At 47.5% G+C, this 26,315-nt stretch overlaps 1 protein-coding gene and 1 long non-coding RNA gene across 2 annotated transcripts; one reads left to right on the top strand and one right to left on the bottom strand.

The window, feature by feature from the left end:
- Positions 1-1,688: 1,688 nt before the first annotated feature.
- On the bottom strand, positions 1,689-15,077 carry Dele1 (DAP3 binding cell death enhancer 1). The gene is made up of 13 exons (XM_028777958.1): positions 14,935-15,077; positions 14,138-14,252; positions 13,938-14,055; positions 11,697-11,844; positions 10,577-10,735; positions 10,233-10,321; positions 10,035-10,131; positions 7,302-7,444; positions 5,994-6,152; positions 5,821-5,913; positions 4,171-4,330; positions 3,067-3,288; positions 1,689-2,469 (listed from the first exon to the last, which is right to left on the bottom strand). Exons 1-12 carry the CDS (start codon positions 14,963-14,965, stop codon positions 3,068-3,070), a joined length of 1,533 nt encoding a protein of 510 aa, XP_028633791.1. The 5' UTR covers positions 14,966-15,077; the 3' UTR covers positions 1,689-2,469; position 3,067.
- On the top strand, positions 14,860-24,934 carry LOC114629848. The gene is made up of 2 exons (XR_003712726.1): positions 14,860-15,666; positions 24,818-24,934. It is a non-coding gene; the product is annotated as an uncharacterized LOC114629848 (long non-coding RNA).
- The last annotated feature ends 1,381 nt before the right edge of the window (positions 24,935-26,315 follow it).

Genomic DNA, 26,315 nt, shown 5'->3' with positions numbered 1-26,315 from the left:
GTTAAAAGTAGCAGAGCGAGAAGAGCATAGAGGAGAGCATAGAGGAGAAAGGGATAACCATCCATCCATCCATCTATCCATCCACAAAACAATTATTTAAAGCACTTACTATGTATGGGCTTGTTGCCGGGCACAGAGTAAATTGGGTGCGTAAAATCACCATTTGTTGACTAAGCATTTGCTGAGCACCTACTAAGTGCCCTGCACTATATTAGCAATGATGGTCTAATGATCTGAATGGTCATGTTCCCACTACAGCATCATGGTTTCCTGGACAGAGAGAGCATCAGTACAGCTTTGCTCAGAGATCTCATGGCTAAGGAACTAGTTCCACAGCTAGGCCTTGAACCTTGCATGCCCCAGGACCCATGCCAAGCTGGCCCTGCTGTGTGGCCACCTCCCTGTCATCCACTCACAGTTTTCTCTCAGGGCACGGATGAGTCAGTAATAGAATTTCAATGGCAGAAGCACAGCAGTTTGGGGTACAGCAGTTTTGGGTCCGTCGTGAAGCCTGTCCCCTGGGGCTGTACTGAGACTGCAGGGACTGTACAGCCTTGGGTTTGTGTGCTCCCCCCCCCCCAACCCCCAATATCATCTCTTATGACTTCTAGCCTGCCCTCTCCCCAGGCAGAGCTTCTTTCTGAGGCTGGAGAGGTTAGCACTACCCCACCTCAACTCAGGTACCCTCAGTCTGTGTTTAGCCCTGCAGGGACTGCGTGGGAGGGAGAACCTTGTTGCACCATCACTGCAGGATACCTGGATCCAGTCTGATGTGCGCAGCTGGGGAAGTAAGCAGGGCTCAGGGGACCCGAATGACCTCATTTGGCTTACTAAGACTCCTGGGAATGCTGGTGTTGATACTTCTCAGAGCACCCAGGAAGGTTCTGCTGCCTCAATGAAGATGTTCCGTCTTATTGCAGGGCTTCTTGGAACTGCCTATGCTATGTCCTCTGAGTCTATACAAAGAGGCCATCTAGGGCTATGCTTCCCAAACTCAGCTGACCACAAAAATCTTTCTATTTATTATTTATTTTTGCCATAGAGGTTAGTGTACTGCAGGACTTCAAACTCTGAACACAGAAACCTCAGCTGGCATGGGACGCTACTCTCAGGTTGGGACATGACCAGGTGTCCATGTCTAAGGAGCATGGTCTAAGGAAGGCAGTACGTAAGGTGTCCAATGGAGGTGAGGACCGTGTATTCAGCAACTCTGAGAAGGAAACAGAAAGGAGGGAGGCACTGGGGCCTTGGAGGAAAGAAGGTGCTGGAACACTGTAGTTAAGATCTCACAGAAATTGAGAGAGAAAGGGATAGGCCGCAGAAGAAAATACTTTCCCTCCCAAAGCCATCTTTGAACTGACCATGCTGGCCAGGCAGAGAGACAGCTGCTGGGGGAGGTAGGGGTGCTCTTGGTTCTCAGTTCCTCCCACCCACTACCCACAACCACATTTCTGCTATTGAACTTGGGCTAATTTCCAGAAGCTGGGGAACAGCTATTCACAAATTCAGTAATTGGAGTCATTAGCGTTGACTCTGAAGTCATTTTTGTCGAAGTCTCTCTCTTGGAGAGCTTTTAAGACCCTTTAAATTGGTTAATGGAGAGTTTAGAGATGAGGACGGAGCCTCAGCCCAGCTTCCCCTGCCCATCTCCCTGGCTTTCTCCAACACACTCAAGGGCAAGACCGAGAGATAATCCACCATCTGTTTTATTAAACACTTGTATATCCCTACCTGACCTTTCCCATAAAGGACTCATGGTCTCCACTCTCTGGCTCCGAGACTCCAGGTGCCTAATCTCCACTGATCTGCAGGGTGATGACGTTTTCAAATAACACTGCAGTGTGGATTGGTAGACCAGAAGTCTGGGCTGGATTCATAATGTCAGCTTTGATCCTCATCTTGACCTGCTGATTCCTCTTCTTCCTTCCTCCTCCTCCTCTTCCTCCCCGTCTTTTTTTTTTTTTTTTTTTTTTTGTGGTGGTGGTGATGGGGATTTGAGACAGGGTTTCTCTGTGTAACAGCCTTGGATGTTCTGGAAATCACTTTGGAGACGAGGTTGGCCTCGACCTCATATATATCTGCTTGCTTCTCTGCCCCAAGTGCTGGGATTGGGTGTGTGTCACCACACTCAGCAGCCTGGTGATTCTTAAGGCCATGGAACTGTGGGCACCAGTCTGTCTTCAGGAACCTAAGCAAAGAGAGTAAGGTTCTTTCTGCAGTTACACGGCTGCACCTCAATCCTTTAAGGCAGGAGCCTTGAGTCCACAACTGAGGAAACATGGAAGAAATCTGGTCACTGCTTCTAGGTGGCATAGCCAGAGCCTGGGTCTTTACACACGTTCCTCTTCTTTATGGTGCTAGGGAGGTGCTGATGGTTTCTGGGAAGGTAAGTAGCTAACTGGCCTCTTCTTTGGGACTCAAATTGTGATATCTCTGAGAACTCTCAGGCTCCATTTTTAAGGAGGAGGTCTGAAAAAAAGTCAAGCAGACATATGCAAGCATTCAGGCGGCCTCTCTCTTCCACATCAAAGATGAAAATGACCGTGAGCCCCCTGGGGATGAACGAGGTGAGAAGACTGGCACTATCAGGATTTCCCAAGCCTCAGCCACTTGTGGAAACATCTCTATACTTTTGCCATTATACATTAAACATGTTACTAAAGCAAAGCATCTTGATTAGACGCCATCATGTAAACTATCAGGGGTATGCACACACCTGGGGTTGTTGGCAAACTATGGTATGGTCTAAGGTGAGGAAACAGAGGCACAAGAATAGAGGTTAGCTATTTGCTCAAAAACAAAGCTGTAGGAGACAAACTGGGGGGTCTCTGGGGTCACTGAATGAATATTTTTGCTGCATTTGAGGCTTACATGGGAGGAGGCCCAAGACTCAAGTGGAGAAAAAGCCAAAGTCACCGATTAGCCATGCACTTGAAATAGGTGGGCGCCTGAGCACCAACCAGAATTGCTACCCTAGGCCATACTAACAGCCAATCTCTGCCAGGCAACCTCCAGTCATCCTCTTCTTAGTCCCCCAGGCACAGCCAAGACTGCATTTAATCTCACCTTAGCCAAAACCCAGTCTTACGAGACTCCTTTCCAAGGACGGTATAGCCTTGCTAGGGACTCCATGGCTGGCTCCAAGATGGCCACTTCTGCATAGGAGGCCGAGGTTCCCTGTGCTCGAGGCATGAGGGAGGCTTGAAGCACCAGCCAACAGGGTGTTCAGGCTACAGAGGGAGGGGCTGGAGAAAGACTTCAGTCCTGTAGTAGCTAGGTGGCTGGGTCCTGAGGCAACAAAAAGAGATGACAGCAATTCTTAATCATCAGTCCTTAATCATACTGGCCTCAAACTCAAGAGATATACCTGACTCTGCGTCTAGTCCTGGGATTAAAGGTGTAATCCACCCTGCCTGTAGGGCAGGGTCTTCTTAATGGACCTGGGTCCCCACAAATTTCTTTTCTTTTCCTTTTTTTTTTTTTAAGATTTATTTATTACATATACAACTTTCTGCCTGCATGTATGCCTGTAGGCCAGAAGAGGGCACTAGATCACATTATAGATGGTTATGAGCTACCAAGTAGTTGCTGGGAATTGAACTCAGGATCTCTGGAAGAGCAGACAATGCTCTTACCCTCTGAGTCATCTCTCCAGCACCCCTTCCCTGGAATTTCTAATGGGGCCCAGCCCCAGTAATTCAATAGCTCAGCCGGCCTCAAGACATTGGCTCTCCTAAAAAGTTGACAGCAACCATCATTTACCGGGTTACTGAACACTTATTGTGTGCTATACTCTGCTGTGATTTTTTTCCTAAGGTAATTTCTTGCTGTTACCCAACCAACTGGGAATGTATGCCTCAGCATCCCTAATGTGGCTCCTGGCATGCGCCACCATGACTGGTGTGCTAAGCCCTTTATTTCCCTTGAAATTTAGTGCTTACAACAAGCTAACAAGTTAACCTCTACTGTTCCTCTGATTGTTAGAGAAGAAACTAAGGCTGAAAGGCATGGAGTTCTAGTTCAGTGTCAGCAGAGGTTAAAACACACGTTTACTTCACTCTGAAAGCTGGGCTTCTAACTACTGCAAGGGCCAGGACTGATAAGGAGACCTGAGGCTACCGCCCTCTTTTGTCACAGGCACTAAGCTCGGCAGCCCTTGCCTTGCATTACCTGCTGCTCCAGAGTTAAAGAGGGTCCGAAGCCTCTCCTGGGCGGGCTCATTCCCCATGGCTGCGGACCGCTGGTAGCACTTTACAGCTTCTCCCAGATTCCTCTGTACACCAAGGCCTTTCTCATAGCAAATGCCCAAGTGGAATCTGCTCTGAGAGTCCTATAGAAGACAGACAAACTGAAGAACTGGAATGACCAGCCAGGAGCGAGGTGGAGTCAGGCAGGCATGCTGGGCCTTCATCCATGCAGCCTGCCATGTTCCAAGCTCCTTGACAATGAAATGCTAGAGGCCCAGTGCTTCCCTAAGGAGTTAGGTTCCTCTGCTCAGGGAGATTCCACACTGGCAGCATGAAAGCTCTTGTAGGGACTGGATGAAAAAGACTGCAGAAGGGTTCAGCCCTAGATGGGCAGGAAAGTGACCAGCAGGCCAGCCTGCAGGGAGGTTTTCCAAAGTCAGGTCTGACTCCCTGAATAAGCCTGAGAGGACTACAAAACAGAAACCACAACACAGACATGTCTTTGTCAGAGGCTTTGCCCCTTGCCTGTGGCTCTGGCTTTCTCTCCTCACTGACATGATGCTCTTCTTTGAGACAGAACAAGTATGCATTAGGGGCCTAGCTAGCCTTCTGGACTTCCAACCTAGGTGCCTATGTTTCCTCACCTATGGAAGGAGGTAACAGAAGCACTGCCTGCTTAGGTTGTCGCTGTGTGAAAAACACTTAGGTCAGTGCCACTAGCATCAAATTCCCTTCTGGCTATGTACAACACTGAGCTCTCCCCCCCTTACTAGAGAGCTCTTACCATATTTAACAAAGAGAAGCAGTGGCGCCCTATGCAGAGAAAAGACACTGTGCCCACTGCCCGCTCCAATCCACAGCTCCTGACCCTTCTAGGTACCACTTTGAACATGCATACTGACCCAATACACTGGAGGAACCCAACTTGGCATTTCACAGTGATCAAAAAGCTCTGAGACTGTCTACACCAAAACAACTGTTTTCACTTAGTGCTCCTAAAATCCAAGAAATCACTCCCCTGGCAGTCTTCATCACCATCCCATGGAACCAACACCCCATGGAACAAATTGGGTAATGCTACTTGAATGACAACACTCAGGTCAGACAACTAGGTAGCCCTCTCTCCCCTTCATGTCTGACGTCCCCACCATGATGGCTAGTTAGTCATGGGCACAGCTCCCAGGCAGCTCTCTCATACTTGTCACCTTGGTCTGATACTCCCACCAGCCCTGTGAAGTAGCAGACAACAGACAGTTAAGGTGAGCATTTTATGCTTGTTTTAAAGGTGATGAAGCAGGTTTGAATCAGGAAGTGGCGGATGGCCGGATGTGGGGGGCGTGTGTAGTTGCAGGCCCAGTGGCTGGTAGAGAGGAACCCTGCTGTGCCACACTCCAAATGAGAGCAAGTATTCCCACCTCAGCTGAACAGTCTCCCCACCTTTAACTCAGCACCCCAGCAGCCCTGTCCAAGGTTGCACAGTGGAGCAATGGAAGCCATGGCACTATTGATCAGCATTATTGATAAGATTATTGAATCAGCCCAAAGGCTCCCAGAAAACATCATAAGCTCAGAGCTCAGAACCAGTTTCCAAATCCCTTTTCTTACATGTATGGACCAGAGACCTCATACGTACCCCATTGCTGGCTGCCAGCCAAAGGTATTTTACAGCTCTCTGTTCATCCAGGTATGGGTCCTTGGTAAAAAGCACCCCAAGGAAAGCTTGGGCCTGTTGGGGAGGAATGACAAGGCATCTTGCTCACTTTCAGGCTCTGACATGCCCCTTACAGTCCCACCAGTGGCACTCACCTCTGTCAAGCCAGAGTCTGCAGCCTGCTTCAGCAGAGAGACCGCCCCCTCTCGCTCAGGGTCTGACAAAGAGCCTGTACTTTGCAACAGGCACCTGGCATAGCGGTACTGAGCCAGGCTATGGCCCTGGAGGGCAGCCAGGTGGTAAAAGAAGATAGCCTGGGGCAACAGGAGAGATAACCAGATTGCAGATAACTTGCCTCTTTCTTTGAAATTTTAAAAATCAGTCAAATAAATACATAATGATTATGTATTAGTCAGGTAAATGCTGTTAAGTCAAAATTTAAAAGCAGAAACTCAAAAGACAAATGTAAAACCTCTAATATATCCTGCTTCCTAAAGAGCATTAGGCTTTTTGCTGGTGTTTCTGATCTGTTGTCTTTTGGAGAGGGGGGTCTTTATATATTGTTCTATATCAACAGGCCTGTACTATCTATAGAGCTCAGATTGGCTTCAAATGTGTGGAAATCTTCCTGCCTCAGCTTCCAGAGTGATGGAATTATAGGTATGTGTTACCATGGTCAATTAAGAGATTCTTTATTAAAATTTTAGTGTATAGGCTTTCCAAGTTTTTTTTCCCATGGGTAAGTTACACACATTGCACACTATATGTAAAATTACACATGTAGGATTGTATACATGTCTATATACATTGCATACATATATAATTTTGTGTGCATGGGTGTTCTGCCTGTATGTATGTGAATGCACCATGTTTGTATAGGGCCTGTGGAGGCCAAAGAGGATGTCAGATCTCCTGGAATTAGAGTTACAGATGGTTGTGAGCTACCATGTGGGTGCTGGGAATTGAACCTGTGTCTTCTGAAAGAGCAGCTAGTGGGCTTAACTGCTGAGCCATCTCTGCAGCCCTTACATGTTCATGTTTGAGTATACACTCATACAGTGAAAGAGACATAACAATACACTTTGTCTTTGCCTGTCGCTTTAGATCTGACATAGCATTACTATGGTCCCACAGACATAAAAGAACATTAAGCTGACTCTCTCCATTTCTTTCTCATACAGCTCAACAAAATATTTTACATATGACACCCTTGCATACTTATCTTTCTGTTTTAAAATTAATTTCTTTATCAGGGCACAAATCGAGGCTCTGGGAATACAGTTGCAAAGAAAGGCAAAATGTCTGTGCTCCCTGAATTCTGAGTACATTTCTGTAAGTTAGGAATATCTTACTTTGGAATTACAGCTTGGCTCCAACAGAGCCAGGGAGGGAAGTGGAACTATGAATCTCTTCTGCTTATTGCTCATTTTTTGAGCTCACTGGGCCTGGGGATGAAACGGTACCTTGCTGAGGTCCCTGGGGGTGCCTCTGCCATGCTCAAGACACAAGCCCACATTGTACTGTGCTTTGCTGTAGCCATGGTCTGCGGCTTTCTGGAAGTAGGAGAAGGCTGCCGTATAGTCCCCCGTCTTTATGTTCTCTGTCCCTGTAGGAAAGCAAGACACAAACACAGTTCCCACAGAGACCTTCTATACCCTCAACTACACCCTCACGGCTGCTCATCTCCTCCCAGAATCTCTTTTCTTCAAGTGTGCAACATTTACTTTTCCAGTTGGCTCACTGGGGGTAAAGGTCAGGGGTTGAGTGGCAGAGATGAGGTAGTTCTGCTTGCTTATCTGGCCAATAGTTCTGATTGGCATTTGGGAACAATCTCTCCCCCTCTCCTGGGCTGTGTCCATCAATATGCCTGTGCTTGTTCCCACCAATGAGACTTTGTCAGGGGTGTGAATCTTAATCAGGGTAACAAGATTCTCACAGAGAGGAAAGAACCCGTAAGTAATTCTGACAGCAGTGACCTTGAAACACTATCAGAGCTGGCCCTTGAGTCTCATGAGCGTCCTTGACTCTTGTCCCCCTGAGGCTCAGTAGGTCAAGAGATCCCAGCAATTCTTGGGCTTATGTTAGTCAGAGAGGGTTTCCACGGCGCACTGGAAACCCACAGGCGATCCTGCTCAGACAGTCTTATGGATAACGAGGAGCCTTAGCAGAAGATGGCCCAAGGCCTGACTGACATGCAAACCCCAAAGCTTTGTCCAGGCATTAAAGAAAAAGGTAGGACTCTGTCAGTTTTCATCTTTGCTCAAACTAACTCCTGTCTGAGACCCTGTGTTCTGCGTCTGTTGCCAGGCCTCCCATGGTTTCTGTTCTAGAACCTTCAGACCACACTTGGGGTTTAAACTCTTTTTAGCACTTTCCTAATATACCAAACCTTTGTCTACAGATGCAGCTGCTACAAAAGAATAAGCCCTGGCTCCTCAGTTATACTGTAAAATCCTCCAGGCAGGCAGAACAAGACCGGAGAAGTAATTTCGCATGGGATGAAAATTCTACATAAATGCAAAATATGATTATAGCTTGTGCTGCCTTTGTGCTCTGCCACAGGGCTCAGCACTTGCTGAATAAATGAATAAATGAATGGAGGAATGGGCATGAGGGTTCTGAGAAGAACCTGCCCCTTCAAATCACAAAAAGCCGCACTCCTTCAGCAAGCAGAGCTACAGTCACCTCCCTGTCCAGAGTTCACCGATTCCCTATCCTTGGGAAGGAGACATGAAGGGCAGAAGAGGTCACCTGTTCACCAGTAACCTGGATTCCTCTACTCCTCTGGTCTCTGCTTCCTCTAGCAAGGCTAAGCCCTCATCACATCTTGCTTCGTTCTCAGCACGTCTTCCTGCCTGGTCTCCCATTTCCCTTCTGGCCTATGCTGCTCTGTAAACAGCCACACAGATCACATGACCACCCTTCTTCATGCTTCAGTGGCTTCCTGTCTCACTTATAATCCCTACTCTCTTCCTGACGTGATCTGGCTCCTGCCCGCTTCTCTGACGTCGTCATCTGTCTATCCTTCCTAAAGATAAGTTCCAGCCTCACTCACCTCTCTTTTACCCCCTAACAAGTAAAACTCAAGGCTGCTTCAGGACCTCGGCTCTCACTTTTCCCTCTGCTGGCAAGTGTTCTCGAGACAGGGACAAAAGTAGCTTACTTCTGTCAGCCAGGTTTAGCTCAAGGTTCTCCCTTTGTCATCTGAAATTCTTTTCATTTGCAAGATTACTGTTTTTCTTTTTTGACTCAGGGTCTCACTATGTAGCCTTGTCTGTCCTGGAACATACTATATAGACCAGGCTGGCCTCAAATTTAAAAGATCTGCTTGTCTCTGCCTCCAGTGTGTTGGGATTGAAGTTGTACAGCACTATACCTGTCCAGTTTACTATTTATTATCCTTCAGTTCACAAGTGAACACCATGAGAGTAAAGAACCACCATATCTCTAGGACGTATCTCTGGCAAATGGTGTACGAACAGTAAATATTCTCTAAATGAGCCCCAGCCTCTCACCCACTCAACTACTGGACCCCATCAGGTGCTGCTGGGAATCCAGGGCTTCACCGTAGACGGCTGGAGACAGGAGCCAAGTTACCAGAGAACCAGGACAAACTGCTGAGTCATGTGGAGTTCCTAGATTTAATAAGGGTTTGTTCCCATGATGCACTTGGGGCCTGCTGCAAACTGCAGGAGCTTGCTCTTTTCTAAGCATGGCAGAGAATGCTGGCTGTCCTCTAAAATTATTTTCTACTGCCTACACAGGACAGAATTCTCAAGGAAGCACACAGCCATCTGACTGAAGACATTTCTCAGCCTCCTCTGTAACAGATGGGCTATAAGTCTACCTTGTGGCTTATGTATCTCCATAAAGGACTACTTCAAGGTCATGCCCTTAAAGGAAAGGAGTGGTCTTCTAGTTTACTGTGTCCTTCCTCCCAGCTGCCAAGAATATATACAGGAGGGCAGACAATAGAGTGACTAAGACAGAACTCAAGACAAGGGCTAGTTTTAGATTGGCTGAACCTTTATGAGCAAGGATGGGTCCCTGACCTCACTGAACCACCCTGGTTCAGTGCCACATCTGGTCTACCTTCCCAAGAAGATAAACCTCTCACTTTAACCACTCTCTACTCTGCTTCCCACCCACCCTTTCCATTTCCTCATCCTCCTTCCTTGAGGTAGAGAACCAGGTACCCAGGAAGTTGAAAGCGATGGCTACACTGAGCTGAAAAAGTTGCTGGATGGAAGTCACAGCCTCCTCCAGAGGAAGAGCTTTGGGCTTGTCTTGTTCCTGGAGAAGAAAGAGAAAGCAGCATCAAGGAATGGTTCACTTGAATCTCCACCCGCCCCAAGAGTGGAGTGGGCATCCAGGGTACCAAACTTGGACCATACATTTTTTCCTCCAGGGGGATGGGCCTCGGTTGCCTTTGCCTGAGATGTGAAGTCCCTGCTAGCATGCAGGAAGCCAAAGTCACTGGGCTCTGCAAGGGAAAGGCCAACACCCAGGTGGTCAGAGAGAGAAGGGTGTGACGTCTCCCTTCTCTCCCCCAGTCTGCCCTATCTATGTCCAGGAACTCTCAGTTACCCCAGAAAGCAAGAGGCCTCAAAGGAATGACAACTGGTTACCTGGACATAGAGAGCAACAAAGGTCCATCTACCAGCCCCTCCCACTTTTGTGGGTGTTCAGTCCATCTACCAGCCTCTCCCTGCTCTGTAGATATTAGGTGAGGTCATACCTTCTTCAGGTAGGTTCAGGAGGCCAGGTCTCGGGGAGCTATCTGAAGGAAGGCACTGGGACCGAGCTGAGGGTTCTTCCTGGCCCAGCCTTGGTTCCCTGAGGCCAGTGTTCCTGGAAACTGGGCAGTCAGGCCTGGGAAGAACATGCCTCCGAAGTGCTGGAGGGAGCCAGCAAGAGGTCACATGAGAAAGGGATCAGTGCTAGGGGATTGTGGCGGAAGGGCTTTCTAGTCAGTCTCTCTGAGATTTGGGAGGCCAGAAGAAGAATTGTGAAACTCTTAAGATACTTCTTTTCTACTCTTCCTTTTCCACTTTGGCTGGCCTTCCTCTATAGGGATCTGTATTTATGCTGGTGTCTTGTCCTGAGCACAAGTCACTTGAATTCTCACAATGGCAGGGAGTACCTACCTCATTCACTATCGTAGCCTAGCATCCAACTCTCTGCTTAATGCTAACACTGACAGTCTGCTATACAGGACAAGAACGTATGCGCCAACCAATAATAGTCAAATGTATACTATGTGCTAGGCACAGTGCTAAGTCCTTGACACACAGTATCTCATTTGGTCTTGCCAAAGAATCCCTACAGTATCACTTACTATAATTCTGTTTTACAGATGAAGAAACTGAGGTATAGGGAGATTAAAACTGATTTCTTCAGGGACACACGAGTAGTGAGTAAATAGTAGCTGTGGGATTTGAACTCTTAAAATCCAACTCCAGAGCCTCAATCATGAGGCTATAGGCTCTTTGAATACAACCTAAAATACATACACAGTAGATGGAGTTACTGACAAGGGTGACCTGAGAGTGACCTGACCATAGAACTGAACCTAACTAGTTGAGGATTGGGCAGGAAGCCACACCCAGGGTCTAAAGCAGCCTAGGCCTTGGGGCTTCCTCTCTGGAAGGTGACAGAAGGACACTGAGGAACACTTAGGGGCAGTATGGCCCACACCCAGTATGGACAACCCTTCCCCACTCCCCTTCCTCTGACTTTAGATAGGAAATGCAAGGAGCCGCTGATGGCCCTCTTCCTGAGGTGTAGCCAGAGATACTTCCTGGCCCAGAGAAAACTCCCAGCCTGCTCCAGTTGCACCTTTAGGACTGAAAACTCACAGGAGTGCGGATGCCACCAGGAAGAGGAGAGGAAGCGGTACAGGGGACTGTGCCAAGAGCAGCGTTCAGCTGGCTGAGGTCTTGCTACCAGAGGAGCGTGGAAGTGGATCTGCCTTGCCAGGTGCAAGGCCAGCACGGCCAGAGTGCCCTGGAAAGAGAGCAGTCCATCAGGAACATAGACCCTGCTGGTCATTCATCATCTGCCCTGACTAACAGGGGCAGTGCCACACCATGTACTTTCACAGCACTTGAGCCTGGCCTTTGGTGTTCTGTAGTCCATCTCAATTATTCACTTAGGGTCTGTCACTTCTGTTTAGTTTGTAAGCAAGACAGAGGCAGGGCCTATGGACCATGCACATTCTGGTGTCCCTGGAGCCCAGGGCAGTGTTAAGTGAAAGTAGGTGCCTAAAAGAAAAGCATATTGAATGCATGTGCCAGTAAGTGACAGAATAAAAGGATCTAGGCAGGCACAGAGACACTGTGGTAAACTGGAGCTTAGCCTAAAATCCAGAGACAAGTCAGAACACCCAAGCGAGCCACAAGAGCACACATGTACAACGGGAAGTTTGAAAAGATGACACAGAACAGCTGAGCTAGCTCCTATCTCAAGGGCTGCTTGCTCGCCCCTAGCTTCCTGTGCTGTGCTAGAGAAACCTCAATACTTCTTCATTGCCACAGGAACCATGCACCATAGCAAACAAAACAGAAGCTGTCTGTATCTATGACATAGATGTATATCATGACAAATGTATGTCATTTGTAGCTTTTGTTGAAAAAGACAAAACCCAAAGGCACAGAGAAACAAATACAATAACCCAGCAATTATGCTAAACACCTAGAAGAAAACAAACCAGAGGGCTACACAGAGCCTGAGAAGAAAGAGTGATGTAAAGCTTTCCCATGAGGCTGATGGGTGAGCTGCAGCCAGAAGGAAGAAAAACAAGGCGCCATCATTAGGAAGGCATCTTCATAAGGTGACGTATATGCGGTGCTGGAGACAGTTGGTGCGCAGGCCTTTCCACATGGGTGGTGGTGACAGGACCTAGAGATGACAACCTAGAGAGCTGTATGGTAGGCTACAACAGGCCTAGTTCCCTAATAGAATCAGTGTGGTACTGACCTAGGGCTCAGATCTTTAACAGAATGTAAAAATACTCCCTTCTCTATGGTATACTCTGCCTCCAGTCAACAGAAACCCTGATAGCCATGTCTGTCACAGAGATGCTCCATGGCAGCTCTACTGATGACACCAAATGGCAGGTTTTAAAAAAAAAGAAAAACAGTGAGGCTCAGAGTGGTCAAGTTGTTCACCCAAAGTAAAGAGCATGAAGTACCAGGTTGGGAAGCAGAAGACCTGAGAGTGATATTTGTACCTAATTCATTCAGAATACCTTACAGCTAGAATCTCTCCATGGAACACTGCCTGCAGGGTCAAGAGACTGCCCTGTGAGACCTAATGGTTGCTTTTTTGTTGTTTTTCAAGACAGGGTTTCTCTGTGTAATCTGGCTGTCCTGGCACCTACTCTGTAGATCAGGCTGGCTTCAAACTCAGAGATCTGTTTCTGCCTCCAGAGTTCTAGGATTAAAGCCTTCACCACTACCACCCAGCATGAGACTTAATGTTTGTGATACATCCCCGACCTTAAAGATCAAGTTCAGCAAATATTTATCAAGCAGCTATTATGCATTAGACTCTGAATTAGGTGATTCTATAAGGTATACTTGGTGACTTTAGTGGTATACTTGTGACCATGTGGTTCAGTTTGAATGTCAGGCCGGTAAAATCTGGTTCTACCACTTAAGAGCCATATGACCTCAGATATATTACTAACATTCCAAAGCCTGAGTGTCCTTGTGTATGGAATGAAGATTAAATCTCCCTTGCAAGATTTTTGTAAATATTAAACAAGATAATGTGTACATAACAGCTCATGTTGGTAAGTCATGCTATCTATCAGATATTTATTATAATTTGTGCTAACCTCCATGAAGGCAAGAATTATATTTTCCTTGTTCTCTACTCTGTCCCTAGTGCTTAGCTCAGAAGTGTTAAGTAAATATCTGTCAAATGGAGAAGAATGGCATAGGCTGGAGGATGACAATGTCTCTATAAACATGCTCAGGGCCACAGGCCTCACCATGTGAATACATGTTAGCTTTGTTTCTAGACTAGGATGCTCTCCCATGCAAGCTCATTCTCATCTATGCTGAAGGTACAGGACAGGGCTGGGGAAGTCTTACCCATGAGATGGCATCCCGCAGAGTGTTTGGGGAGACATGAGCAGACATCCAGTGGAAGGCATCTTTCCATCCACAGCACTTTGGGTCCCTGTTCCTCTCTGAACCATGGGAACCTGATCTAGATGGTGCAATTAGAGACTATTACATTCTGTACACATCGGGAACAGGAGATCACATGTGACAGAATGTCAGTCTCTTACCTGTCAAAGCTGAGCCTAGGGAGCGGCAGGGTAGTGGAGGTTGTCTGAGGCCCATCTGAACTTGTGGGTTTGGGTGTTACCCCTCGGAAACCAGGTCCCAGCAGGCGGGGAAGAGCTGTGGGGACAAGGGACAGTCAGACCATCAGGAAGAAACTGAGGTAAAGAGGGCATTCACAATCTTCCCTCTAGTCTTTGAGGAAGCCTTACTCTGAGAGCCCTGGAATCACTGATATTGTCTGTGCAGTATTTGCTGGAGATGGAACCCAAGACTTTCAACATTCTAGACAAGCCCTCAACCCACTGAGCCTGCCCCTCTAGCCCTTGCAGTAGTTCTTAAACAAGGTTACAGACAGAAATCTTTAGCGTAGTGGGGATGGCAGGGTAGCACCACCCCAGAACGAATAAAACAAGACTCTTGTGGACGTAGCATGTTTATTTTGAAAAAGTTCTCACGGAGTTCTGATGGGAGTGGCTACTTCTGTCCTAGAACCAGTCTCACTCGACTGAGCACGTGTGTTTAAATTCCTCCTCTTTCTATTGGCTTCCTTTCATTGACTCCTCCCTCTTAGAGCTCCACCCATCTCCTTGGATCTAAGCTCCACCTTCTTCCCACTTTGTCCTACCACGTTTCAAATTCCAACGGCTCCGGACACCTGAATGGAGCTTCGCTCCCTATATCCCGCCCTCCCCAGACCTAAGCCCACCCACTGCCGCTATGGCGGCCTTCCCGGGGATCTCGGCGCACTGTAGTTACGAGTCCATCGCCTGCTGGATCTCGTCTTGCAGACGCCCCCTACCTCTCCCCAGGATGCCTGCCAGGCGCCACATGTCGTGGCCAGCACCATAGAGCTTGCAGCCGAGGGATCGAGGCCCGAAGGACAGGACAAGGACCAGAGTGGCCTCTGCGCAGTCCCCAGCGGGCCGAGTCCCCAGCTAGCCAATCAGTAAGGAGCCCTGCCGGAAGGATGACGCTCTAGGAAGGAAGTGGAGGATGGGGTGGGCTTGGCGCTGGCGAGGTGAGCGATAGAAGGACTTGAAGCGGGACCAGGGCCAAGGTGTCGTCCTCTGTCGCCATTGTAGGAGCCTCGAGGGTGCGCGGATCCGAATGGTGGCTGATTGGTGGGCCGAATTACCCAGGGCAAGTTTTGCCACCAGGTTCAAGCTCTGGCCCGTTTTTTTTTCTCTTTACATTTAGGCTGTAGGCAGAGGAAATCCTTGCCAGCGGCCGGGCAAGAATTCCAGCGCAGTTAACAGTTAAGGCCTTTTCTCCGCTTCGCAGTCACAAACGATTGTTTCCTTAGGAATCTCACCAGAAACACATTTGCAGGTGAAGGACATATACTAAACCCCTTGTGGCGCCTGGTTTTAACTTTATCACATTGTAATTCCATCCTACGAACCACTCTGTAAGTTCACTTAACAGAGAGAGAAGCGGAGTGGTTCTTAGCAACCTTTTGCGATGTAACTTAACCACCAGAGAGGTATCTGGCTAACACGGCAGCTCTCGAGGAGTCCGTATTTACACGTTGGTATGTATTGCTTTTGTTTCCCTGTGCCCCTTCTACACCTCAAGTATGCCTATGTTAAGGTTATCTTCAATAAAACCTCCAGCTCTTCACAGTGGCTAGTCCTGAAATTCTTTTTAATCCTCTATACCAGGAATCCTGGTTTGGCCTGAATCTAAGTCCCTAAAAAATTATGGAGAACTCAGGCTGCTGAAGGTAACAGTGTAATGCTGTTTCCCTGGCCCTGCTGAGGTTCTATTTACTGGGCCTCTGTGCAAGGATAGGGTCAGCTGGAGTAATCTTGGCTCCTTGTTCCTGTTCCCACAGGCTGAGGCTTTTGAGTGTCTGCTCTTTTCAAAATCCCTAAGGATTCACAGGCCCTGGTCAGTCTGAGCTGGGAGTTCAGTTTCAGCCGATGGTAGTTTTTGTAAACTGGCCCCACTTTGAGCACTCTGGAGTCCTATGGGGAAAAAAAGTAAGGTGTTCAGACTTCCTCTCCCCTTGCCCTGGAGTATGTGACTTTTAGGTGGGTGGAAGTGTCTGGGGTAAAGGAGTACTGGGTGTACCTAGTCTTAGCCCCAGTCATGTGGTGTGAAAGTTGTGTTTATCTGTAAAACACTCTCAAGCCATATGTCAGCCACCGTTCCAGGAGAAGACAGATTGATAAAGAGCATTTGTAGTCTCCAAAAATACATGGCTCCAGTACATTAAGAGTATACTGAAGTAAGGTGTGGTGACATAAGCCTTTAGAAGTGGGGACAGGAGGGTCATTAGTTCAAGGTTGTCCTCAGCTATATAGTTGTAGGCCAGCCTGGGCTACATGACATCCTGTCTCAAGAAAAAAAAAAAAAAAAAAAAGAATCTGACACAGGCTTATAGCTCTAGGAGTGGAGAGGCCAAGACAGGAGGATCTCAGATTCAAGGCATCATGAGTCCAGGCAATTCTGAGCTTTATAGTGAGATCCTTTCTCAAAAAGAGAGAACAGAGTTTGCAGGGCTGAAGCTGTAGTTCATTGTCAGAGGCCTGCCCAGTCCTTCACAGGGCCAAGGTCAATCTCTAGCACTGATGAAAAGCAAATGGGCTCTAGTCCCACAAATACCTGCTTTCTGATTTCCTAGCTTTATTATTGTTGCAGAATGCTTAAGCACACTAAGCCTGTTATCTGAAAAGTAGGGAAAAACAATACCTTATGCAGCTGCGAGAGTCAAAACGGCATAAATGTCTACATAGGTCCTGGAACAAAGGAAGTGCCCAAGAAATATAAATTTGTATTAATTATAGTAGTGGAGGGGGTGGGCAGGGAACTGTAAATGGTATTTTAATAGAAGCATGAGCAGTGGGAAGAGATGTATCATGGAAGGATTCAGATGTGTGGTTTGCGTTTGTGTTGGGCCTTTAAACACAAGTTTATCGGGAGAAGGGGAAAGGCATTGCCAGCAGAGGAAACCTAATGAGAGTCCAGGAACGTGAATGTGGGGAACTGTTTGGAAACGTTCTTACTTGGGGAATTGGGACACCTTTTGTAGTCCATGTGCTGCCTGAAATAAACCCACAAGTGTGTTGGCTTGGCTCTGTTCTCCTGGGACTTCTGTGTTCTTCTTCCTCTCAGCCTGTCTCTAGTTGGCTTCCTTCCGCAAGGCTTAGCCAGATCTCAGGTCTGCAATGAAGACTCCCCAACTGCTGGAGCCTCACTTCTCTGCTTTCCCCAATCCCTGGAGCACTTCATTTTTACTACACAGTTTAGCAGTAATTATATGTTGTCCTGTTATTTAATTATCTCATCTGTGTAAGTGTAGTCTCCCCAGTTTACTCCCTCAGGGCAGGGATGGCATCTTCCCATTTTATGTCCCACACGGGACTTAACCCACGCTGTCAGCCCACAAAATATGTTTACACAGCGTCTCTTAACCGCATACAGCCAGAGGAACCAGACCCTAATCGTGGAATTACTGATTTGAGCAACAAACGTGTTCATTCTACATATTTTCACTTAGTTTTCAGCCTGTGTGGAGTTAGTTGAGGAGGCCTGAGAGGGAGAATAATGTACCTGCCCCCATTTACAAAATGGCGTTATGACCAGGGGTGGTGGCACACACTGGTAATCCTAACACTTGGTTGACTGAAGCAGGTGGATCGAGAGTTCAAGGCCAGTAAGACACTGTCTAGAAGGCTTCACGACATAACATGGCTGTCACATCCATGAACTCAGAAGCTGTGGTTACCTGTATGAGAGCGAGCCAGCTGAAATCCTGATATAGCTGAGAGAGGTGTTCTCCAGGCCTCACCCCTTATTTGAGGAAGTGTTGGCAGTTGATCTCTGCTGGGAGAGGGATAATTGTTGTATTTTTGAGGATGTGGTTTCTGGTGGGTTTCCTATCCTCCAGGGGGAAGGAAGGAACATTATTTTCCCCCAGAATCCTGTGAACTACTTGATATGAATTGTGTGGAGGTCTCTGGAATCCTCACATCCATTCACTTGCTCAGTGCAACCCACAGTAACACTGTTGGAGCGACTCCGACTTTTGCCTGAAGTCATCAGCCACTTTCTTCTGTCCTCACACTCTGTTTTTGGATCATGGCCCACAGTCAAGTTGATTCAATCCTTCTACAAAGACCAGCTGTTGTCATTAAGAACCTATTGTCTAGGTACCAAGTAAATCACTTCTCATGATGTGTATACAAGCCATTCTGTTCCCACAACAGGGAGTATTGTAGACATTTGTTGTTGTCTTTATTTTTTTAGACATTTTTAATTTGTACCAATCAAGTTTATGAGAGTTTATTCAGTGCTAGAGAATGCTAAGAGTATTTAACAACTTTAAAAAAAAAATACATGTGGCCCACTATGGTGGCACAGGCCTATAACCCAGCACTCAGGAGGCTGGGAGGCTGAGGTAGGATTCTCATGAGTTTGAGGGCAACCTAGTCAACACGGTGAGTTATAGGCGGCCTAGGAGACCCAGTCTCAACAGCAAAGCAGACTAAAACAGCTTGTTCATACAGTGGGCAGCAGTCAATGAAGAGAGATGTATAACTGGTCAAAGTTCTACACACACACACACACACACACACACACACGGGGTTGGGGAGAAGGAAGAGGAGTTGTCACTGTCATCCTATATGGGGCTCCTGCACAGCCTCTACTGTAGAATCATCTGCTGGTCTCCAAAGGAAGTTTCCTACACTCATGGCCTGGTGTCATGTTTAGGACTGAGTGCTCATCCCTAAACGATCACCTTCCACCCCCTAAGGCTTAGGGGAGATGTCAGAAGAAGAGGCAGAAAGAATGTAAGAGCCAGAAGATGGGAGGGATGCTGTGAAGTGCTGTCTTCAGACGTGACATGGTTATCACATTCATGAACTCTATGGTTACCAGCACAAGAGCGAGCCAGCTGAAATTCTGATATAGCTGAGAGAGGTGCTCTCCAGGCCCCACACCTTATTTGAGGAACTGTTGGCAGCTGGTATCTGCTGGGAGAGGAGAAATGTTCTCTTGAGGATGTGGTCACCTGTGGGGTGTCCCGTGCATGCTGTGCACATAAGGGCAGTGCTAATTTAACTCTGGGCTATCAAAGGAAAAAGCCTTGAGGTTGAAAAGGAGATGTTCTGGGAAGATACAGGGGAAGTTGGAGAGGGAAGCAGGCAGTGTGTACAAGTGTACATGATCATATTGCATTGTATACATGTATGAAATTCTCAAGAATAAAGATAATTTATAAAAAACAGAAGGATATGGCTTCTACCCTCACTGAGGAAACAACATAGTACTGCAAACAAAGCCAACAGGCAATTAAAATACAGATTGGCATTTTTGTTATTTATTGCAGCATAACAAATATTCCAGATTTTTATGGCTTTAAACAGTCATTATTTGTCTCTAGTTCTGTAAACTGATGGGGCTCGGCTGGGTGATATTTCTGGTCTCACTTGGAGTCTCATGAGGCTGGAGTTAGATAGTGTCGGGAACCAGAGTCATGTGAAGACCACTGAGGCTACAGAAAGGGTAGGCATCTTCTGCGTGGAGTCTCAGGTCCTCTTGACTCCAGATGGCCTCTCCATCTGGGCAGCTGAACTTCTTAACGTCATTACTCAGAGGGTACGCAAGTAGAGCTGTTGGGTGTCTCAAGAACTAGGTCTGGAACCTGCACTGTTGCTCTTATGCACTCTGAGGGGCAAAGAGAGTTAGAAAACCAGCCCTAAATTAGCATAGAAGGGAAGACACCAGGCCATGAGTGTAGGAAACTCCTTTGGAGACCTGCAGATTCTACAGTAGAGGCTGTGCAGGAGCCCCATATAGGATGACAGTGACAACAACTCCTCTTCCTTCTCTTCCTACTCTTTCTCCTCTGCCTTCTGTGTGTGTGTGGGGGGGGGGGGAGGGGGGAGGTAGGTATCTGTGGTATAGAGGGATAAATTGGATCCAGGAAAGAGGTCAAGTCCTCATTGTCACCCTGTCCCTTCTCAGCCAGCAACCTCATATTACCTTGACATTGATACCAATTCTTTTTGCTTTTTACTCTCAGGATTTTTTTTTTAAATGCAAACTCCATCTTACAAATGTTTCGTTTTGTTTCATTTAATTTGAAAAGAACATTTTGCAGGAAACCTGCTGTTTGGTAGGAGTCTGGACATGGGGTTGGTCAGGTGGCCAGACAATTTATCCTTGGGTGTGGAGCACGCTGAGGAAGAACCTGCTGGCCAGGAGCAGGGAGCGTGCCACTGACCTCAGATAACAAGATAGATGAAATTGAAATTACCTTCTCATTACCACTGAAAAGGGAATGTAGAAGAGGGCACAGAAGGTCATTAAGAGAGTTTCTACTCCAGTAAAAAAGTCAAATAGTACTAAAGGGTTCTATCAAAGAGCATCAGACCTCTACTGCATGCTCTCTACCCTCTGGCCTAGCTCCCTGGAGGCAGCCATTTTCAACTCTTTGAAGTGTCAGGGAGTTGTGCACAAGAGCAGTGGTTGTGTGCTTCCACTGACCGCCTGGCTATCTCCCTAAGTTAATTATCTTTCCCTTCACTTCTCTTGTTTGTTACATGGGACTAATAAAGATAGTAACCATTTCACGAGGAAACACAATGAGTGGTACTCCCGATGATGATGATGGTGATGATGATGATGATGGAGGGAACTTGAGAGCTGTTAGGAACATACTTGGACTTAGTCACACACCATACAAATAAATATAGGGCATGGTTGTGACTTAGTAGAAATGACAAGAACCCAGGCTCAGTTTGAGAAGTTTGAGCTTTTTTTGTTCTAAGACAAACTGTTCTCAGTCCCCTTCCTTTCCTGTCTCTTCTACAACTTTGTACTCTAATTTCCTGATCTTCATACCAAAGCTTGCATCTCTTCACTACGCCTATGAAATATACACAGGCCTTCCCTATCTTGGCCAAGTCTTTTAATTGATCCTTCTGCTTCTTCAATTATCAGTCTGTTTCTTTGTCTTCGCTGCCAAATCTCTCAAGCTGAATGCTGCCTCTTATTTCTGTATGAATCCCTGATTTCAACCTTGTCATCGCCTTCCATCTCCATATTCTGCTGCCCTAGACACTGGGGCCATCAGAGCCCACTATATCAGCCACTAGGGGACATTTGGACCTGAAGTATTGACTGAGTTGACCCTGTTACTCCTTCTATCTTACCTCCAAAGACTCACCACCCCACTTCCTTATTTCTGTCTACACTTCTCCAAGTGACCCAGGAAGACAGAGACCTTGAACTCTGGGTTGACTCAGCACCTTTCTCTTCCTCCCAATGTTAGTTTTCATTGTCATTGTCAATACCAGGGACTCACTGAAGCTAGCATCTGTAAATACTGCATCAGTATGGGGGGGTGGGGCAGGGGACATTAATGATTCCTAAGAGCAGGATAGAGTTGGACCCAAGAAAGACTAGAAGCGTGGGTTTGGGATCCAACAGATTGAGAGAGCCCCTCCCCAGCCTGGCTTGTGGATTTCTTGTGATCTGTACAGACACCCAAAGGTGCCAGACACTCCCACACTCAGCTGATCACCAGGTCCTGCTAAAATCACCCTCACCTCACCCTCTTGCATCAGGCACTTGAATGTGTCTCTTGTGCCACTTCCCCTGAGACACTGGATATCTGAGGTCACAGCTGTTCTGCTAGAGAGAAGGCTCAGCAATTAAGAGCACTCTTTGTTCCTGCAGAGGACCCAGGTTCAATCCCCAGCAGCCACATGGTGGCTCACAACCATCTGTAATAGGATCTGATGTCCTTTTGGTGTGCATAAAGACAGCGTACTCATACATAAAATAAATACACATATACACAAATCTTTAAAAAAAAAAACACTGGTGCATAGGGGCAAGATAACTCATATACATAAAATAAAATCAATCTTAAGAAACATTTCTTTTAAGTAAGAAAGAAAGGCTGGTGAGATGGCTCAGCAGATGAAAGTGCTAGCCACCAAACTTGACAACCAGAGTTCTATACAGGAGACCCTCTGGTAGAAAGAAGCTACTCCTGCAGGCTGTCCTCTGACCTCGATGCATGTGTTACTGCATGCACACTGATGCACACACACACACACACTCAACAAATGTAGTTTAAAAAAAAAGACATTTCAGATGTTGAGGAGGATGCAGGTTTCTGAGTGCTGAGGGATGGGAAAACTTGAAAAAGACAGGTGGTCTCATCAGTTCCTTGAAGAAAGCCCTGTCTGACTTCAGCCAGGCCTCAGCTCAGAAGTGCCTGAGGCAGGATTACCCCTCCCAGCTCCCAAAGCCTGCGCTACTAACTCTGAGGATCTAGGTGTGGCTGCCATTGAGGAGCAGCACGGAGCACCGGAATCCAGCCTTTAAAGATGTTGGGGGTTAGGGGGGGGGATGAAGAGATGTAGCAAGATCTGAAGCACTCGCAGGAGGTGAGAGCCGCACGTATGCTCTGGGCATTTTGCCAGGCTCAGACAGAAGCCTTCCTCAAATGCTGGCAACCAGAAACCAGAGGTGCTTCTGAGTCTACTGGGCTCTTGCAGGACCCCTCTGCACCTCAGGAGCATTTCTCATTAGTCTCTATGTGTGGAGCTCAGTGTTGGACTTCCTCAGGTCCAACAGCCTGGCTCTCCCTGCCTGCTTCTGGGTGGTGTCACTCCTGCAGCTGGAACTGTACTTCCCACTCTCACCAGCACAGAGCTGGGGGCGGGGCAGGCAGCCTCACAGCTGTTTGCTCTCTGGCAGCATGGCTAAGTAGTTCACAGCTCTGGCTCTGAGTCAGAACCCGCCCATTTCAGCACCCCCCCTACATACCCCCCACCCCCCACCCCCCGCTGCCAATACTGTCTTTGTGGCCCTGGGTGACTTAACTTTTTTATGCTTCATGGGTGCAGTGGGGAATAATGATAGGCCTTCATACTGGCCCTGATTTTTACCATGATGATGTAGAGAAAATACCCAACTTGGTCCACCTTTACCTCTTGGAGCTAACGATCCCCCACCCCCACTCTGCTGTCTGTCTCCCACCTGTATTGCCCTCTGTTTGGATGTCCATTTCCACTTTTGACCTGGGTTCCACTAAGTCAAAGATAAAATTGTGTGAGTCTATGTTCTTGGTGCCCAGCACAGGACCTGGTATGCATATTTGATAATAAGAATATGAATTTACTGTTGGAAGGAATTGGTGAGACAGTATAGAAGATCCAGGATACAGGAGCTGGAGAAATGGCCCAGCAGTGAAGAGCATTGGCTGCCTTTGCAGAGGATCTAGGTTTGATTCCAAGCTCCCATGTAGTGATTCATAACTCCAGGGTATCTGACACACTCTTCTGTCCAGCGTGGGCACTAGGCTCCAGGGTACACATACATACAGGCAAAGTATTTGTGTACATAAAACAATAAAAGGAGAAAAGGCCAGGTGTGGTGGCGTGTGCCTTTTAATCCCAGCACTTTGGAGGCAGGGGCAAAGTTCAAGACCAGCCTGGTTTACAAAGTTGAGACCCTGTCTCAAGAAGAGAAAGTGGAGGGGCAGGGGTAGGAGGAGTGGGGAGAATGGAGGAGACGGGGGAGGGAGTTGTCCTCAAAATTTCATCTGGCTTTAGTGGCTCACTTTCCATCCTGATCATTTACTGTACTTGAAGAAACTACTGCCACTGGCTTGGCCTGGGGAGCCAAGAAAACAGCAAGGACCACAGTAGATTATACTACTGACCTTCTGGAGCAAACTGTCAAATTGATGGACAGTAAGCATATAACCAGTCTAAGGATAGATTTCATCCAGGGACCTTGCAAGGAAGGAGAAGCCTAGGCTCTAATAAAGAAAGCACATTTTGGAGAGGGAGAAAGCACTAAGAGTCTCCTGGATGACGTGAAGGCTGTGTGGAAGCAGAAGATGAAAGGCCTCCACAGAAAGCCTCTGGCAGAAGGGAACAGGGCTGTTGGGTAAAAGACAAGGTTGGTGCAATTGGGGCCTAGTGACAGGGCGTGTGAAGGCTTCTTTCTGCAAGGTTGCACGAATCCTGCAGAGCCACAGTGAGAGACGTGAGCTTCTGTCCTAAGGATAATAGCGCACATTTATTCAATTTTGTGTATATGTACACTGTGCTAAGCACCTTGTGTGCTTTTGTCATTTACCACCCACAATCCTCTAGGAACCCGGTACTCTTATTCCCACGCTGCCTCAGGAAGGTAAATCTGCTCAAAGTCGATCAGCGGGCTGTAGCAGCTAAGATTTGAGTCCAGGCATCAGGACCCAGCACCTTCCCTACAAATCCCTGTGTGGTCCAGCCAAAGAGCCAAATGCAAGCAGGCTCCTGCTTGGTAACCCTGGCTCCCGCAGGTCAGGGATGAGTGGTGGGGTTGACCGCCTGGAGAAGCTGTCACAGAATTGCTGGCTTGGGCTTCCACACGCGTGGGATGCGACCGCAGTGCGGAGGGCGTTAGTGCGTGTGCACGCACGCGGTCGCCGCAGCTGTGCAGGCTGCAGCCGCAAGCTGCCCGGGTCGGGTGGCAGGGGCACCCCGCGGCGTCCGGCAGGGGGCTCTCAGTCCCAGGCTCCCACAGCTCTGCCGCCTGCACTACATCCCCTCCAGCCTTGAGGGGGTAGGGGTGGGGGAAGCGGGCTTTCGTTTCTGATTTAAAACGACTTTTTAAAAATGGCTTTCATTCCCTTTTTTTCTTCTTTTCCCCCCTGCCTTCTCTCACAGCCAGAAAGAGGGGGAAAGCGACACCAAGAATCCATTCCCAACGAAAAACCAAGAGGAGACGCGGCAGCTCCCAGATGTTGATGTTTTGTTTTTTTGACATAAATCTTCGCACTCATATGGGAGTTTTCATTGATTCATGTTCCCATCTGCTGAATTTCCTTTTATTTATTTAATATTGCTTTTTGGGGAAATCTTGCTTCGAAGCTCTGGAGAAGCATAAACCGTGGCAACTACTGCAGCCCTCCTCCCTCTTGCAAGCCTTGGCTGCTGGGGGCAGGGAGATGTGTGGCGTCCTGCAGAGTGGGTGCTGGGCATCCTCGAGGAGGGGCTGGCGCTGCAGGCCTGCGCTAATGTGGTGATTTTGTCTCTTCCGAGCCTTCCAGAGGCAGGGAAAGAGGTAGAGGGAGGAAGAGAGAAGTAGACTGGCTCCTCATGCTTCCTGCTCATCCCCAGCACTTCATACAGTCCCTTTCGTACTAAAGTACACTTTCCTTTTGACACCTTGGGAAACATCAAACAGTGGACATCTATATTAATATGACTGTGCGTCTCCCCGTCCGACCAGTACCCTTCCACCCCAATAGTGATCCATCAGTAATTATAAACTCTGGAGTTAGACTGTATCTCAACGACTTTCCAGAGGGAATTCTTGAACACATTAACTTTATAGAGCTTTGGGTTTCCTACATATAAGATAGGAATGATTACTACATCCTTCTCGATGTCCGTATGTTTTACAGAAAAGGAAAGTGATGCAGAAACAAATTAGGACATTGTTCAACTCATCCCCATCCAAACCCACGCCTCTACCAGCCAGTTCCCCATTCTGGCCTCTCTGCTGGGATTCCACATTAAACTATTTGCCTAGCAAAGACCAGAGCCTCCCCATCCCCTATGAGGCAGAAGAAAGGACTGGGTAACTGAGAACAGTACCCTTTGAATTTGGAAAATAGACTCAAACTTGGGAGAAATGGATAAGTTATTCCATTGGGTTCCTTACCTAATCCATCCATACTGGTCTCCCTGACAGGCAGGGGCACTTCACCTGTACAGGTGCCTGTTCTATTGGAAGATACTTTGAGACATTAAGAACCTTATAAAGCCAGGTGTAGTGTCACATGCTTTTAACCTCAGCACTTAAGAAGCAGAGGCAAGCAGATCTCTGAGTTTGAAGCCAGCCTGGTCTACATAGAGAGTTATTAGGACAGCCAAGGCTACAAAGTGTAACCCTGACTTACCCCACCCCTCAAAGAGCCCTGTAGATTATGGGATAGGAGTATCTGAATGTTAAGAATCACAGTTTCCATGGAACATACCCCTTAAGACCTGTCACTGTCCTGATCTATAGCTGTTAAAGGTCAGTCCTGAGCAGAATGGAGTTTCCCACGTTGTGTGGCCTTTTTCTGAGAAGAATGAACAAATGTCTGTTCAACCCAGATAGGAAACAAACCACAGACCGAAGAAACGATTTTAGCCAAGTCTCTTGAACCAGTGAGTT

Source organism: Grammomys surdaster, unplaced genomic scaffold, assembly GCF_004785775.1.
Source record: "Grammomys surdaster isolate TR1022 unplaced genomic scaffold, NIH_TR_1.0 317, whole genome shotgun sequence".
NCBI lineage: Eukaryota > Metazoa > Chordata > Mammalia > Rodentia > Muridae > Grammomys > Grammomys surdaster.
Note: the sequence above shows the minus strand (reverse complement) of the source record. Positions and strands in the feature narration are given on the sequence as shown.